We start from the raw sequence: 17,906 nt of genomic DNA on the forward strand, positions 1-17,906 counted from the left end.
TTCTTCTTCTTCTTCTACTTCTTCTACTTCTACTTCTACTTCTTCTACTTCTACTTCTACTTCTTCTACCTCTTCTTCTACTTCGTCTTCTACTTCTTCTTCTTCTACTTCTTCTTCTTCTACCTCTTCTTCTACTTCTTCTACTTCTACTTCTACTTCTTCTACCTCTTCTTCTACCTATTCTTCTACTTCTTCTACTTCTTCTTCTTCTAATTCTTCTTCTTCTTCTACTTCTACTTCTACTTCTTCTACTTCTACTTCTTCTACTTCTTCTTCTTCTACTTCTTCTTCTACCTCTTCTTCTACTTCGTCTTTTACTTCTACTTCTACTTCTTCTACCTCTTCTTCGACTTATTCTTCTACTTCTACTTCTTCTACCTCTTCTTCTACTTCGTCTTCTACTTCTTCTTCTACTTCTCTGTCTTGGTTTTGAGGGTTGAAGGTTGAAGAAACTCATTTGAATTGTTGGGTTTTGTGGGAGTTTCCGCTATTTTCTCTCCAAAATCTGCCTTTTTTTCCGACGTTTTTCCGTCTAATTGAATCAGTTGAATACAGCAGGAACTTCCCCTATCGCAGCTTTTATGCGGATGTGGATTTGAAGGAGAGTCGGGAGCTTTTCGTTAACTTCCCGCCGAGGGGCAGCAGGTCTCAGCCGCCGAAGACAAAAGGCGCCGTCGCCGCTTTTGTGCGTTTTCTCGTCTCTCGAGCGTAAAAATAAGAATTTGCTCTCGGCTCAGCGGAGCAGGACAAACCCGAGAGGCCGCCTCCTCCTCCTCCTCCTCCTTTTGTCACCTTCTACTCCTGTTTTTCTCGTTTTCCACTCATCCCGTTGTTTGGATGAGTTTGGAAGAATCGACCGCCGGTCCAGTTGAGTAGGAAAAAGAAAAGAAAAACGAGTCGCCAGTCAAGGCGTCGACGGTCTTTGTTGGAGTTTAGAGCTGATAAACGTGTTGAAATACTTGCAAATTCTCTTTGCGGATTGTAAAAAATTGTGGGCTTTTTTTCTCCGTGAGAAACACTCGGCTCCATTCATTTCCTGCAGGTCACTAGAAATCAAGTAAAAATGTATTATTATTATATATATATATATATGTATATATATGTATATATATATATATATATATATATATATATATATGTTCAGAAGATGTAAATATCTTGGTTTTTTCCTTTTATACTCTACAAATATTTTATTCTTATTCTGATTTTCCATCTTTTTGCACTCTTAACTATGCAAATTTCCCCCACTGTGGGATTAACAGAGAGTTCTATTCTATTCTATTTTAACCAAATACCTTCAGTGGGTTTCAGATCTTTGGAGGAAAATTTAAATTTTGTCCAGAAATTGAATTTTGAGCAGGAGAAAAAAAAAAACAATGTTCCATTTCGACTCACAGAGCGACACTACAAAGGTTCGGCCGCACTAAATGGAATCTTTCCTAACTAGGCGTTTCATCCTTTGAACCTGTTTGTCGCTCCCTCAGCAGCCAATCAGAACTCTGGATGAAGAGTTGCTGTGTTTCCACCAGCGGCTGAAAAAAACATTTTAATATTTTTTTCTTCTTCTCTACGTAGGATGGGACTTTCTGATCCTAAAAAAAAAACAAAAATAACAACCCAGGTGTATTAATAGGAGTGTGTTGACGGTTGGAAGCGGGTCAAGAGTGAGAGTCAGAGTTGTGAGTCAGTGAGTGCTCAGTGCTGGAGTGTTTGAGTGTGAAGGTGGGTCAACCCCAGCGGCCAATCAGTTGAGAGGTAGGGAGGAGCTGCAGCAGAGGACTCTTTGTGACTCACACACACACACACACACACAGTGCTGCTCCAGCACTACAGTTCCAGGAGGTCTTTACAGAGTTGTGATGGTTCTGTTCTGATCCTTCTCCTGGATCTTGCACTGCTCAAACTGTCAGAACCATCTTCAAACAGAACAAGAATCTGCAGACAAATCAAAACAAACAAAAATGTCATTAAAAAATTGCCTTCTGCGTTTTTACATTTTTATTGAACCAAATGTCCAAAAACTTGAAGGGGGGTTGAAGAGTCATTGGGACTGATTGTGAGCCGTCGCCCGGCTGCAGAAAGCATTTTTCCATCGAGCTAACAGTGACGCAGCTCCCTGGAAATCCACCAGAATTCTTTGTTTGCTTTTGGTTTTTTTAAAAGCAAATCTTCTCAGTGGGTTTCAGTTGTTTGGAGAGAAACACATTGAATTTTGGCCAGAAATTGTGGAGTGGAAAAAAAAATGTTGCCAACCATAGAAATTAAGGCTGGGCTGCAAAGGTTCAGCCACACTAAATGGAACGCCTCCCAACAGGCGTTGGTTATTTAAATGCTCATACAAGCCGCCAGTCGCTGCTTTTCACCTTATTTCAGTTTTTTGTTCCTCTTCTCTGTGTGATACCAACACCTTGACCTTTGACCCCATGCTCTCCCTCTCTCTCTCTCTCTCTCCCTCCCTCTCTCTCTCTCTCTCTCCATCCACAGAGCTACATCCACGGCAGCAGCCAGGCTCAGTTTGTGGCCGAGTCCCACATCATCCTCCTGCTCAGTATCCTTCTGGCTCAGGCCGATACCGAGCGAAGACAACAAAAGAAAGGAATGCGGCCGCGGCGGCTACGCAGGCGCAAGGTGTTTTTATGAGGAGCTCGCGTCGCCCGTCCTTTGCTTTTTGCACAAAAGCTGATTTGTGTCGCGGCGAAGCGGCTGCTGCTGGCTTTAGTCTCTCCGCAGCAGATACACAACAACACACAAACGCACAAAGCAAACAAATGTTTGATTTCGCCGGGTTCCCTGTGGAGCGACTCGTCCACCAGAGGAGGAGGAAGAGGAGGAGGAGCAGGAGGAGGAGGGACGGGGAGGAGAAAGAGTAGCTGGGGGAGGAGGAGGGGGAGGAGGAGAGGGAGAAGGAAGAGGAGGAGATGGAGGAGGAGTCAAGGGAGAAGAAAGAGGAGGAGGAAGAGGAGGAGGGAGGGGGAGGAGAAAGAGTAGCAGGGGGGGAGGAGAATGAGGAGGAGGGGGAGAAGAAAGAGGAGGAGGGAGGGGGAGGAGAATGAGGAGCAGGAGGAGGAGGAGGCGTCGCCTTCGATTTGTCCTGAAATCCACCGTGTGTTGTGTGTTGCTGTTGTTGTGTGTCGGTCCCTCGTGCGACTCGTCGCTGCTTTGATGTTTCTGGCTTCCCACTAAACACAACAACACAAAAAAAAAAGAAACAAAAAAATAAAACACTTTGGAAAAAAATGTTTTCATTGTGAGCAGCGGCTGTTCACCTGGAGGGAAGCAGCAGGTTCACTCCCATCAGCGCACACACACACACACACACACGCAGATACCGTGGATGTAACCTCAACTCACCAGAGCTCATCCAGGAGGGCAGAAAACACTTTAGTTTGTTTGTCTGGTTGGTTGGCTGTTTAATGCAGGATGGCGAAGGATCAGTGCAGGATGGCGAAGGATCAGGAGGTTTTCCATCCGCAGTGTTTTCTGTTTTTAATGCAGCAGACGGGAGTTTTTTCCATCAGTGACTTTTGACGTATTATTGTGGACGGCCTTCTGCAGGAGAGCCAATAGAAACAGTTTGACAAGAAGGGGGCGTTTAATGACAACCACTGCTATCATTATTAATAATAATAACTAGGGCCATTCTGGTCTGGGGTTTTGCCTCTTTTTGCAGGCTGTGGAGCAGTTGGAGTTTTCCTTTTTGCTTTTTATTTATTTATTTATTTATTTATTTTTGTCATTTTAAGAAGAAGAAACCTTCATCAGTCCCATGTGGGGAAATCAAACAAAGCAAAAGTCTTAAAATGTCACTTCCACCATCCTGCTCAGGACGTTCTGCTCATGGCAGAACTTCCTTCTCCTCCACCTCCTCCTCCAATGTGTGCTTGTTTCTTTTATGTGATTCAGCTCTTCGCTGCCCCCTGCTGAGAGTCTCTGAGTGCTAAACTGTGTCCAGCGTCGTTCAGCCTGGGGGCTCCTCGTCTCCTCCCACCTCCTGCTGCAGCCCGGCCGGCCCGCGGGTGGTGGAGTGTGTTGTGTTGTGTTGTGTTGTGTTGTGTTGAGTGTGTGGTTTCCTTGACAACCTGTCCCAGATGCTGCCATCACCATGGGGATGGTGCTGCTGAACGAAGCCGCCACCTCCAAGGGAGACGTCGGCAAGAGACGCAGTGAGTCAACACAAACTTCCTAGTTTCTCTGTCGTTAAAGGCCCAGTGTGAAATATTTGGAGAGTTTGAAGTAGAAACAGCGACACCGCCTAGTGGTTACATATTAGATGGCAGCACTCTGTCGTTCACCCTCCCCCTCCTGAGCATGCCAGTGAACTACAGTGGCCTACGTTGGAACTCCCTCGAGGTTCTTTGAACTACTTTGAACTAGCGCTCCGGAAAAGTCAGAAACATAGTGGCTTCCAAGCGGTCGCTAACATTACGGTGGTTTTGGGTGGTTCTGGGATGGTTCTAGGTGGTTTGGGGTAGTTCTGGATGGTTCTAGGTGGTTCTGGGTGGTTGAAATACTTGGAGCCAGTCAGTTTGCCCTCCACCTGCTCTACACCTTTAATTTCACTCATTTCTTTGAGTGAAATGCTGCCGCATTGCATGCCTTGTTTTTTCCGGTCACATGACAGTGCCGGTGCGATGACGTCATCGTTTTACAAGGAAAAGACGTTTTCACCGTCCAGACGGCAACGATGTGACAACGACGAAATGGCGTTGTCACATTTTCCCACTCTGGGACCCGTTTTCAAAAAAACACAGTTTCGGGGGGGAGGGGGGAGGGTCTGTTGGACTCCTCATTCGGGTCGACCCGAGCTCAGCCTCGCTCGGCCCAACCACGTCTTTGAACTCCAAAGATCCGAGCGTGCCGACGGATTCATTTCCCAAAGCTGGAAGTGAACTGCGAGTTTGCTTCTTTTTTTTTTCAGTTCGGCCTCCTCGCTGTTCCACAAAAGCCTCCTGACTTTGTGTCATTTTCTTCTTCTTCTTCTTCTTCTTCTTCTTCTTCTTCTTCTTCTTCTTCTTCTTCTTTTATTGTGCGAGACGCAGCGCAGGGAAAGATCCTCTCTCCTCCACTCAGCATCTCCGACGTTCATCCAGACGTTCCCGAAACCATTATTCCTTCCCCGCGATTGGAAAATAACTTTTTTTTTTTTTTTTTTTTTTGCTTCAGCGCTACAAAATCCTTCCCGCTCCGTCTTAATGCGGCCGCGCTCTGCAGATTATGTTTATATTCCCGGGATTTTTTTTTTACCCCATTTCTTTTTTTTCCTCCTTTTTTCCCCCTCGCTAAACAACTTAATGGAATTTTTTTTTTTTTTTGTCTCTCTCTCTGCGTAAACACGTGTGCGTTTTCAGGATTCAAAATACTTTTTCGAGTCAGACCTTCTGCAGTTTCTTCTTCTTTGAACAGAAGTGATTCTGTGGCCACGCTCAGCCGCGGCGGCTCGTTTAGAAGAGAAATAAAACGCTGTCAACTTTTTTTTTTTCTCTCTCTCGTTTTTTTTTTTCTTTTATTCGCTGCCTTTGCCAGCGCACTGCATCAGTTGTTGCTGCATAACCCCCCCCTCTCCCCTTCTTCTTTTTAGTAGCAACATACAAAGAAAGCAAAGAGCTGAAAGTCCGCCCCTCCGCCCCCCCGCCCTCTAACTCGTCCGGAGTTAAAAAACTCCTCCGCTGACCTTTTAACTTGTTTTATTTATTAGCTGATAAAAGTTCCAAATGTCAGCGCGACTTTTGGCCAAACACAGAGACGCAGCAGCTCGGCTGGAGAGTCGTCCACTCTCTCTCTCTCTCTCTCTCTCTCCCTCTCTCCCTCTCTCCCTCTCTCTCTCTCTTTCTCCCTCTCTCCCCCTCACTTTCTCTCTCTCTCTCTCTCCCCCTCACTCTCTCTCTCTCTCTCACTCTCCCTCCCTTTTTTGTTTGTGTTGAATATCCTGATCTCTATCAACCACCGTGGATGATCCGAAGGAGGATTCTGACATCCAGAATTGAAAGTGAAGTGAAGTTTTCGCTCCTCACTTCTTTGACGGAGACGCTGATAAAAGTTTTCTAATCCCCGAGTTTCAGCCACGACACGGAATACTGCAGCGGCTGCACGATGACGGAGTCGTGGGAGAAGTTGCACTCGTAGGTATTGCAGTATTGTGGGGAGGAGTTGCAGTAGGATGCAGAGTGGGAGGTGTGGTGGTAAGAGGAGGACCACAAAGAAGAAGAGGAGGAGGAGGAGTTGTTGTTGTAGTGTAGCAGGAAGTGGAGGAGTAGGATTGTCACTAGGAGTAGTCGTAGAATCTTCAGTAGTACTAGGAGTTGAAGTAGTAGTGGAAGTAGAAGTTGGAGTTGTATTGGTAGGAGTAGAGGTAGGAGTAAAAGTGGGAGTTGCAGTAGGACGCAGAAGAAGAGGAGGAGTTGTAGGAGGAGAAGAACTAGGAGTAGGAAGAGAAGTTGTAGTATTGTAGTTGGAATTGTGGTGGTAGTTGAAGTAGTCATAGTAGGAAGTGGAAGAGTAGGGTTATCAGTAGAAGGAGTTGCAGTTGCATTAGGAGTTGCAGTAGAGGTAGGAGTTGCAGTAGTAGGAGTAGAAGTAGGAGTTGCAGTAGTAGGAGTAGAAGTAGGAGTTGCAGTAGCATTAGGAGTTGCAGTAGAGGTAGGAGTTGCAGTAGTAGGAGTTGCGGTAGAAGTAGGGATTGTAGTAGTAAGAGGAGGACAAAGAGGAGGAGTTGCAGTAGGTGGAGAAGTCATAGCAGGAGTTGTAGTAGTAGTAGTAGTAGCAGTCCTAGTTGCAGTAGTAGCAGGAGTTGTAGTTGTACCAGTAGAAGGAAATGGAGCAGTAGTGGTAGAAGTTGTCGCGCTAGCGGTAGCAGGTGTTGTACTCGTCATATTGAAGTACATCCGTCTCTAACTGCAGTATGAGGTGTGTTTTTCGCCGGCCCGGCCGTGTACTCTGTGTACTCTGTGTTCTCCGACACAGCTGAGTGTGTCAGTCAGCTGGTTCCATTAGCGCCACGTTAATTAGCCTAGCAGCCGGTGAGGCGCAGCAGCGAGTCGCGGCTAATCGCCGCTGCGACCTCTGACCTTCCCCGCCACCGCCGCCGAATGCACGACTGCGTCGGCGACATTGCTATTCATGACGCCGGGCAGGTCCTACAGCGTTGATAAAAATATATATTTATATATATATAAAAATAAATAGACAGAAATGATTGGAGGACGTCCTCGGCTGCACGTCCTGATTTAAATGCACCTGCGGTTGATAAACTCTGACCTTCAGCTTCGTTCTCTCGACATTATTAAAATTTATCTCCGTCGGCTTGATAAGAGAATTATTGCAGCTTCCTCTGCAGCAGCCGCAACGTCAGAGTCCTAATGCTGCATTTTAGGGAGGAAACCTTTCCATCATTTCAAACAAGTCTGCCGCTTCCCATACACACACACAGCATCCCATTGGTACACGTTTGGGTTTATACACATCAGCTTTGAGTTTGTAGTAGTTGTAGTAGGATTAGGAGTAGTACGAGTTGTTCTGGTAGTGTAGTAGGAATAGTAGTAGAAACTTAGAGTTGGTAGTAGTAGTAGTACAAGTAGCAGTAGGAATAGTAGTAGAGTAGTAGTAGTAGGAGGAGTGGTAATAGGAATAGTAGTAATATAAACTTGGAGTTTCTAGTTGTAGTAGAAGGATTGGGAGTAGTAGATACTGTTCTAGTAGTAGTCGTAGTAGTAGCAGCAGTAGTAGTGGCAGTAGGGGTAGTAGTAGCAGTAGCAGTAGCAGTAGTAGTATTAGTTGCAGTAGTAGTAGCAGTAGTAGTAGTAGTAGTAGTAGTAGTGTAGCAGTATTGGAATGGTAACCAGCAGCATTTTCTTCAATCTAAAAAAGCAAAAAAATTAATTTGGCAGTATAATATTCAGTGTTTGTTTTCAGGGTTGAAAAGTGTTATTAGATGGAAAGTCATCCTGCTGCTCCATTCATTCATTCATTCATGAGACAAATTAGCCACATTAGCCACCAACAGCTAAACGGCTGCCCGCTAACAGGAGGATCAAATGGTGAAAAAAAGCATTTTGCCGTGCAGTGGCGGTGCCGCCAGATGCCACCCACTGGCCCCTTTCATGTGTTTATGGCAGCTCCCCCTACTGCTCAGCCGGGGAACTGCACATTTACTCTGATGTATTAATTTGCAACGTAGCGATTTAAAGTGAGCCAAGTAGAAAGAAGGATTAGCATTATTTTGTTGTGTGTGTGTGTGTGTGTGTGTGTGTGTGTGTGTGTGTGTGTGTGTGTGTGTGTGTGTGTGTGCGCGCATGTGCGTGTGTGTGCGCGCGTGTGTGTGGGCTGAGGGAGGGACGATGATTGGGCTTAAACAACTTGTCATTGGCCAAGCTCGTAAATCGCAGGGCACGTTAGCGGGCTACCTAGTTAGCGCTTAGCGCCGCTCCGCTAGCGTGGTTAGCAACGGCGGCGGCGCTAAGTCAGAATTGATGAGCTGAGAGAGAGAGAGAGAGAGAGAGAGGGAGTCGCCCCGCCGGACTTAATGAAGACGCACGCACGCACGCACACACACACACACACACACACACACAGAACTGCAGCAGTCCAGGGACACTGACGGCCTCCTGGAGGAACCAGCTCACAAATTCAGCAGTCTGTCAAGTCACTCAGTCACTGTCTGAGTGAGAGAGAGAGAGAGAGAGAGAGAGAGAGAGAGAGAGAGAGAGAGAGAGAGAGAGAGAAATACTGACACACACACACACCAGGAAAAAGCCCATATCAAAGCTCCTCCTCCTCTTCATTCCCTTCCTCCTCCTCCTCTTTCTCCTCCTCTTTCTCCTCCTCCATCTCCTCCTCTTTCTCCTCCTCCTCCTCCTCCTCCTCTTTCTCCTCCTAATCCCTGATTAACAATATCAGTCGGTGGTGACAGTTTAATTTAACACAGTGCTTTTCCAGGATTAGCTGCTGCATGAGGACACGGGCTCTCTCTCTCTCTCTCTCTCTCTCACACACACACACACACACACACAGGCGTGATATTGTGCTCCTGGCAGATCAGACATCCTGCTCGTGTCGCTGTGTATTCCACTTTTGGAAAAGGCCACAGAGGAAATCAGATACTGGCTGCAAACACCGTGTCACTGCCGTCCAGCAGCAGTGTTGATGACCCGACCTGCCGGGGCTTCTGGGAAAAAAACATATTCATCACACTCATAATAATAAGTAAGGTAAATATATCAGGAGATATATATACATATATATGTAATATGTATATGTTAGGACGCTGGACACACTGGACCTCTGAAGGTGGGTTCTGTCAGCAGCCCAGACAAACAGGAAGTGGTTGAAGATGATCTTCACACTCATGTAGCACTGACCAGTCAGAGCAACCCGGAGGTTCCTATTGGTGAACTTGCTCCTGTCAATCACAGCTAAGCCCCGCCCGCCCCTCTCAGAAGTTCCTTGAACTGAACTAAAGGAATCTGACTGGTTCTGATTTAGAAGCCCAACATTCTGGTGGTTCTGTTGTACTCGACCCTTTCATGGGTCGAAGTTGGAAGACACGGGAAGAACCGCTGAGGGACTCGAGACAGAACTTTATTTTGTAGTATTATTGTTTGTTTGTTTGTTTTTTACTGCTATTTCTGTTTCTCCTCCTCGTATCGATCGCAGTCGGCCTGCAGCTGCTCCCTTTTTATTTAAAGGTCTTTCTGTAAATCATAACACATCATGATTCTCCCCTCCCCTTCCCCCCGCCCCCCCCCCTCTCTCTCTCTCTCTCTCTCTCCAGTCATCTGCCTGGTCGGCCTCGGCTTGGTGGTGTTTTTCTTCAGCTTCCTGCTCTCCATCTTCAGGTCCAAGTACCATGGATACCCCTACAGGTAACCATGGCAACCAGCCGTCCGTCCAGCAGCACTGCTGCTGCTGCTGGACGAGACCACACGCAGACACATAGGGAGGGTTTGGAGCAGACAGACAGTCAGTCAGTCAGTCAGTCAGTCAGACAGTCAGACAGACAGACAGAGTTCATCTGATCAGAGATGCTGAGAAATGGCAGTGAGGAGACCTGAATTACTCGACAGTACTCTGATTACCTTTAAATTCCATCTAAGACTCACGACTCACCGACTCATCAACTTACCGACTCACCGACTCACCAACTCACCTCACGATTCACTTACTCACTGACTCACCAACTCAACAACTCACCGACTCACCGACTTACTGACTCACCAACTCAACAACTCACCGACTCACCGACTTACTGACTCACCAACTCAACAGCTCACCGACTCACCGACTTACCTACTCACTTACTCATTGACTCACTGATTCACTGACTCATCAACTCCCCCAACTTACCGTCCTTCACCATCCTAATGTTCTCCAAGCAGAGCAGCAGTGGTGCTCTGAGCTGAATGTCGCTGCTTCATCAAAGAGATTTAAGGAGCAGCAGCAGCAGAAGAAGAAAACACTTCCTGGTTGAAGTTCATCCAATCAGGAAGTGATGAGGCTTCTGAAGGGGGTTGTGTTGGGGGTTGGGGGTCATTTTTTTAAATGACCAGTTTATTTAGTAGCACTGATTGTTGTTGTTGTTGTTCTTCTTCTTCTTCCGTAGTTTCCTGATTAAGTGAAGACGGCCGGGCGGAGGAAGAGCAGAGCCATTGTGGAGTTTTGTGTTGCCATTTTCCAGGATTTCTTTTTTCTGTTTTTGTTTTTTTTTTATTGTTTTCTTTTTCTCTCACTGCCTTAAAGGCTTCCGGCTGAATAATTTGTGAAAACATTCTTTGTGCCGCTGGAGAAAATAAAGACCTTTGGCTCTGCGTCTTTGTCCACTTGTTTGTCTTTTTTTTCCCTCCCATTTTTCAGGAGCAGCTCCACAAACGTTGGAGATGCCGCTTTTGATGGAGCTGGAGGTCGTGAGGTCACGAGGGGAAGATCTCGAGCAGCCTTCAGACGTCTTTGTCTCCTCGCTTTGGAAAAAGGAAAAATCAGACAAAAGCTTTTTCACCGGATTCATTTTGTGTTTTGCAGCCGCACGACTCGCTCGGCCAATCAGCATCGAGTTCTCGGCCAGGAAATAGAAAAAAAAAAAGGAAAATAAAACTTGGCAAAGTGAGAAACAGGAAACAGAAGCTGCTGCACTGCTGAATCAGTCAAAGTCAATCTCTCTCTCTCTCTCTGTCTCCCCTCCTCCATCTCTCCCACCTCCCTCCCTCCCTCTCTTTCACCCTTTCTCTCCTTCCATCGCTCCTTCTGTCTCTCCGTCACTCTCTCACTCCCCGCCTCTCTTTCTTTCTCTCCTTCCATCTCTTTTTCTCTGTCCTGTCTCTCTCCTCCCTCACTCTCTCTCTCTCTCCCAGCAGGGTCAAAGGTCAGTGGTAGAAAACATACATTACTGACTCGTTCCTGGTGGGATGCTGAGTGAGTGAGTGAGTGGGCTCGTCGCTCCATCACTCCATCACTCCGACCCTTTACGTAACCTTCCAGCAGTGTGGGCGGAGCGCAGCGAGAGAGGGAGGGAGGGAGAGAGAGAGCAGGCAGGCGAGCGAGCAGAAGACAGAGAGAGAGAGAGAGAAACATTCCCTCCACTTCTCATCTCTCCATCCTGGTTTGTTCTGTTGGGTTTTAAAGCTGTCGTTCGGGGAACTAGTTTGTTGGGCGGAGCAGTCAGCCGTCGACTCTTCAACAACCGCGTTGTCATGACGGGACGGGAGCTGCCGCCTGCCAATCAAACTCACCATAGAAATGAAGAAATCCCTCCGCCCCAGCGAAGGTGCGTGTGTGGAATGTAGTTCCAGCTGTGTACAGTAGTGTGTGTGTGTGTGTGTGTGTGGAATGTAGTTCCGGCCGTGCTGTGCTTTTGTCTACAAATCAAAACCATCAAGCGATGTCGCTTGTTATAACGTTATTTCCAACTATTCCAAGCCTGCAGTTCACAGCTGGTCCACCAGGGTGTGGCAGCTGGACGCGGAGCTACATGATCTATGTGATCTGTTTCTATGCCCTGAAATCACTTTGACTCTGTTTCACTTCTGTCATCAATCTGGTGCTTTGAGTCTCTGGGAAATATTCGTGCACACGTGTACAGTACGTACATGTGTATATATATAATATACTGTATATAAAGTGGTACACAAAAACACTGCTGCTGCTGCTGCGACGGCGTCAACCTGCAGAGGAAGAAACTCTTCTGTCTTCTGTCTCCTTCCTTCTTTCTCTCAGCCGCTCCTCTCGCTGCTCCTCCTTTCATCCGGCGTCCTCAGACACTTCCCTGGGCCGTCGGTGGGGATCAGCGTCACGCCGCCGCGTTGCTGTTTTCTTGCGTCAGCGTCGGTGTGAGCGACCACCGCTCCATGTTGTCAGCAACATCAAAGAGCTGCCGAGGCACAGCAGCCGCTTCACCTGTCAGGGTTATCATCTTCATCACTATCTTCATCAGCATCTTCATCACTATCATCATCATCTTCATTATCGTCATTATCTTCTTCACCATCTTCATCACCATCACAATCATCTTCATCACCATCTTAATTATCATCATCATCTTCATCACAATCTTCATCACCATCACAATCATCATCTTCATCACTATCTTCATCATCATCTTCATCACCATCACAATCATCATCTTCATCATCATCTTTATCACAATCATCATCTTAATTATCATCATCACAATCATCTTCATCACCATCACAATCATCATCTTCATCACCATCTTAATTATCAACAAAATCATCATCTTCATCACAATCATCATCATCACAATCATCTTCATCATCATCATCACAATCATCTTCATCATTATCTTCATCATCACAATCATCTTCATAACCATCATCTTTACAATCATCACAATCATCTTCATCATTAAGTTTTAGAAAATCTAAAGCTACATTTTTAAACAGTGTAAGTACAGATCAGGGTGTTGGAAGTGTTCCATAATAATATGATATCATGCAGTAGTGGTCAGTAGTAGTGGTCAGTGCTGCCGCCTCACAGCAGGAGGGTTGTGGCTTCAATTCTGGGCCTGCAGTCTTTCTGAGTGGTAGTTTGCATGTTCTCCATGTGTCTGCTGGTTCTCTCCAGGTTCTACCAGTGTCTGCTGGTTCTCTCCAGGTTCTCCATGTGTCTGCTGGTTCTCTCCAGGTTCTCCCAGTGTCTGCTGGGTTCCCTCCAGGTTCTCCATGTGTCTGCTGGGTTCCCTCCAGGTTCTCCCAGTGTCTGCTGGGTTCCCTCCAGGTTCTCCATGCGTCTGCTGGGTTCTCTCCAGGTTCTCCCAGTGTCTGCTGGTTCTCTCCAGGTTCTCCATGCGTCTGCTGGGTTCCCTCCAGGTTCTCCCAGTGTCTGCTGGTTCTCTCCAGGTTCTACCAGTGTCTGCTGGTTCTCTCCAGGTTTTCCATGTGTCTGCTGGGTTCTCTCCAGGTTCTCCCAGTGTCTGCTGGTTCTCTCCAGGTTCTACCAGTGTCTGCTGGTTCTCTCCAGGTTTTCCATGTGTCTGCTGGGTTCTCTCCAGGTTCTTCCAGTGTCTGCTGGTTCTCTCCAGGTTCTACCAGTGTCTGCTGGTTCTCTCCAGGTTTTCCATGTGTCTGCTGGGTTCTCTCCAGGTTCTCCCAGTGTCTGCTGGTTCTCTCCAGGTTCTACCAGTGTCTGCTGGTTCTCTCCAGGTTTTCCATGTGTCTGCTGGGTTCTCTCCAGGTTTTCCATGCGTCTGCTGGTTCTCTCCAGGTTCTCCAGCTTCCTCGCTTCCTCCCTCACACTTGTGAGTGTGAATGGTTGTTTGTTTCTTTGTGGCCCTAATAACGCAGCAGCAACAGCAGCCGCCTGCGACATTTAGTTATTAAAAAAAAACAACAACAAAAACAAACAGAAATTCCTCTGAGGTTTTTTAATGAAATGGAGGAGATTCCCAGTGCACACAGTTCAGAGTTCTCTGGTCTTGTGGACCAAGCACACTCACAAAGTGCTCCTGACCACCGCTGCACTGTCACACCTTCCTTCCTCTCTGGAGTCCTGTGCCAGAAGTCTAGATAATTAGCCCTGTGTTTGCGGTGTGCGACTGAAAACTTTTGAACATGACTCTTCTTTTTCATTTTAGTAGCCTGTCTTCAAAATGTGTCATTGTTTTTATTTTTAATTTGCATTAAAATAATTTTTTTCCACATCTTGTTTCACGCATATTAGTGCCTCCGCTGGCCTGGAGGTGTAAATTAACCTCGGCAGTCTGAGCCTGAGGGGGGGAAATAATTGAACTCAACTTTTCTTTACATGAGTTCAAAAGAAGAAGTAAAAAAAACAAACCAAAAACAACAACAAGGTTTTGGGCTTCAGACTTGCTGGTGTCAGTTAATGGTGAAGCTGGATGGATGAACACAGTCACTTTCAATAATTGATGCTCCCTGGTGGACGGATATGAAAGTGCACGAACCCGCCTGTGCAGTTGATGCAGAAACTAAAAGTGTCGAGTTTGGTTGTTTTTCTTGTTTTAGCTTCTTCAGCTGGATCGCCAAAACAAGCATCTGGATATATATGTATGTATATGTATATATGTATTATGTGTGTATATATATATATATATATATATATATATATGTAACTATATATATATATATATATACATATATATTTACATATACATATACATAATACATATATACATATATATGTGTATATATATACATATATATATGTGTGTATATATATGTACATATATATATGTATATACATACACATAATACATATATACATACATATATATGTGTATATATATATACATATATATGTATATATGTATATATATATATACATATATACATATACACATATATATGTATATATGTATATGTATATGTATTGTGAAAGAAAAGGTTTTGGTGAGATTTTACTCGTCATAAAACCAGCGACTCCTTAACTGAAATGTTCAAAACGAAAAATACACAACATTTTTTGGCAACAACTTGACCTCAAACAATGAACTCAAACTCTGTCAACGTGTGTTATTTTTTCAGTTGTGAGCTTGTCCTTGTTTCCTGGAGGAACAGCCACTCCAACACGCAAACATCATGAACGAGGAGCTCGTTAAATATTTACACGTTACAACGTTTCCGACATGTCGGCGCCTCCTTCCTTTTGTTCTGTTTTTCTTCCTCGTCGTTCCTCAGGAAGCTATTTACAAACAACAAACGCCGTCTCCTTCCTCCTCCTCCTCCTCCTCCTCCTCCTCTTTCCCTCGGGACACTTCCTCACCAGGCCACCAGGGGGCATCGACTGGAGGTGAGACGTGTTATTCCGCTAAACGCCGCAGAGAAGCTGAAGATGGCGTCCGCTCCAGTGTGCGGTCGTCCCAGTGGTGAGAGAGCGGGCGAGCGAGTGAGTGAGTGGGCGGGGAACCCAGCAGCCTCATTTGCATATTCGCTCATTTGCATCTCACCTTTGTTGTTTGTTTGCTGCAGCTGGACGAGCGTTGAAGTGACAGTGTGGCCTTTGAGCTGCTGCTACACACACACACACACACACACACACACACACACACACAGACACACGCACACACACACACATCTATTTCCAGTCATGAGAACAACCTTGTTGACATTATGTTCACACTGACCTTTGACCTTCTCATCCTTTCCAGGCAGCAACATGACCTCGCAACACCGACGACCAATCATGGTTGGTCCCCACACAGGCAGTTAAATAAACATTAAAACGCACACACGCACACGCACACGCACACGCACACACACACACTCAATAAATAACAGGTTGCTTTCTCGCTGCGGTGATTCTTGTCTGTGTGAGACATCAAACCAATCCAGTGCAGCGTTTCACTGTCAGGGTCAACGACTGATGAGGAGGTGTGTGTGTGTGTGTGTGTGTGTGTGTGTGTGTGTGTGTGTGTGTGTGTGTGTGTCAGGGTTGTTTACTCCTGGTTCTCTCCAGAGAGGTGCGGAGTAGAAATGTGATGAACATCCTACTGAAAAAAAAACAGATAGAAAAAGATTAAACAAAGAAAAAAAGAAAAAGGGGGAAAATAAAAAAGGAAAAAAGAAATAAAATTAAATCACACACACACACACACACACACACACACACACACACACACACACACACACACCGGCGAGTCATTACAGAGGGAATTGCGCCTCATCGTCAGACTGTATTTATCTCATTAGTTCCAGAGTGAAGGTGGTGAGGAGCTGAATGTCAGAGTGGAGTGGTGGAGTCTGGGGAGGAGACGGGCAGGCAGTTTAACCTGTGGTGGCACTGGAGGGTCGCCGCTCCACTTCAGACTGCAAGCTGCTGGAACAGAAGAAGGAGGGAAAAAAAGGAGGAGGGCGGAGGAGGAGAGGAACGAGACGCAGCGTCGCAGTCGTCGGTTCCTTTGGTGATTCTTTCCTCGTAGGAGTGATTTTCTTTTTGTTGCACTTTTATCAATAAATAGCTTTTATTTTGGAATTGTTCATTTCTTTGAGTGGTGGTGTCTCTTGCCTTCAGTTCTTGGTCCTGACAGAAAACTGAGGCCACCGTGTCAATAAAAGACGGTGCGGCGGCAGAAACCTGGAGCAGGTCCTGGCGATTGCACGCGTTCTATGAAAAAAAGAACCCCAAAGACAGTGGAGCGAAGCAGTTCAGCTGTGGTTCCCTGCAGAGACGCAGAGTCGGATTGATGGTCAGTTGAGCGGGAAGTCTGACCTTTGAAAGAAAAACACGTCCCACGTGGGTTTGATCTTTATGTTATTCCCAGACAGTGGACGTCGTGAGCGGGTGTGGAGACGAGTCTCTAGCAGAGCTGATCTAGTTCCAGCAGCTCTGGAGGACAGACAGACAGGCAGTGTGGAGGCAGAACAGGCTGAGACAAGAGACCAGAGGGGGCGGGGGGGTGAACACGGGGCTAAAGCAAACACAAGATTAGCGACGCAGGTTTACAATAGCAGCTCGAATGGGAAGAAGAAAAAACCTGGATGAGAAGCAGCAGCAGCAGCTTGACTGCAGCTTTGGGACCTGAGCTGCAGCTGGCCGGCAGGATCGGTTGCAGGTGAGCAGCTACGAGTTCCAGAGAGACTCGCTGGATGGAGAGAAGAGGAGGGGGAGGACGAGGAGGAGGTGGAGGAGGAGACGAAGCAGGTTGGTTTGGTTCTTGGCTTATTTCAGCTTCCTGCTCGGCTGAGTAGTTTGGAAGAGCCAGAAAGATGTTTAGAACCAGGAAGTCAGTAGAGTTCCTCTGCCAGCTGGAGTGCAAAGTGCTTCAGGCTGAAGGAGGAGAAGAAGAAAAAGAAGAAACATTTAAAATGAGGGAGACATCCCAGAGTTACAGTGTATAAAAACTCCAAGAACCAATCAGAAGTTCAGGCGTTCTTCCCATCATCCATTCCTCACTTCAATCCATCCATCCATTCTTCCCCCCTCCTTCATCCATCTTTTCACCCCCCCCTGTCCATCCATCCTCTTTTTTTCCACTCCTGTCTGGTCTGGTGAAGAACTTCAGCATCTGTAGTGAGTCTCTCAAAGACACAATAAAACACAAAGCCCTGAAATCAATCTCTTGGTTAAGATCGATCAATTAATCAATCAATCAATCAATCAATCAATCAATCAATCAATCAATCATGAGACTTTGGAGATGCACTGAAATGTCGGAAGAAAAAATTTAGTGCCGTTCAGCATCAAAATTTATCATCATGTTCCTCATATTTATACTCCTTGCTAAAAAACAACCTGGGGGAGGGGTATTTTAAAATGTAGAAGAGAACAGCGGCCTGATTAAAAAATTCCAGTAAAAAAATAATTCCAAGGCTCTTCTGAGCCCATTGAATTTTCACTTATCCAAGAAAAGCTTTTCCTGGAGGCGACTTTTTAAAGCTGCGTTTTCCCCGCAGCAAAGATTATTACTGGTATTATCATTATTATTATTGCACATGGATAATTGT

The 17,906-nt window shown here is 46.0% G+C and overlaps 2 protein-coding genes across 2 annotated transcripts in view; one reads left to right on the top strand and one right to left on the bottom strand.

Annotated features, from left to right (window-relative positions):
- The window catches only part of LOC142879398 (dolichyl-diphosphooligosaccharide--protein glycosyltransferase subunit TUSC3), a 49,471-nt gene extending 38,672 nt beyond the window's left edge, over positions 1-10,799 (top strand). Inside the window, exons 7-10 of the mRNA XM_076012672.1 lie at positions 2,485-2,548; positions 4,089-4,163; positions 9,767-9,857; positions 10,595-10,799. Of these exons, the coding sequence (XP_075868787.1) occupies positions 2,485-2,548; positions 4,089-4,163; positions 9,767-9,857; positions 10,595-10,610 (246 nt within the window). The 3' untranslated portion in view covers positions 10,611-10,799. The remainder of the gene's footprint in view (positions 1-2,484; positions 2,549-4,088; positions 4,164-9,766; positions 9,858-10,594) is intronic.
- The window catches only part of LOC142879473 (ras-related C3 botulinum toxin substrate 2), a 199,292-nt gene that overhangs the window by 85,905 nt on the left and 95,481 nt on the right, over positions 1-17,906 (bottom strand). The window lies entirely within an intron of this gene.

Source organism: Nelusetta ayraudi, unplaced genomic scaffold (genome assembly GCF_046127955.1).
Source record: "Nelusetta ayraudi isolate G7.1 ecotype Tasmania unplaced genomic scaffold, CSIRO-AGI_Nayr_v1 ptg000006l, whole genome shotgun sequence".
In the NCBI taxonomy this organism is placed as follows: Eukaryota; Metazoa; Chordata; class Actinopteri; order Tetraodontiformes; family Monacanthidae; genus Nelusetta; species Nelusetta ayraudi.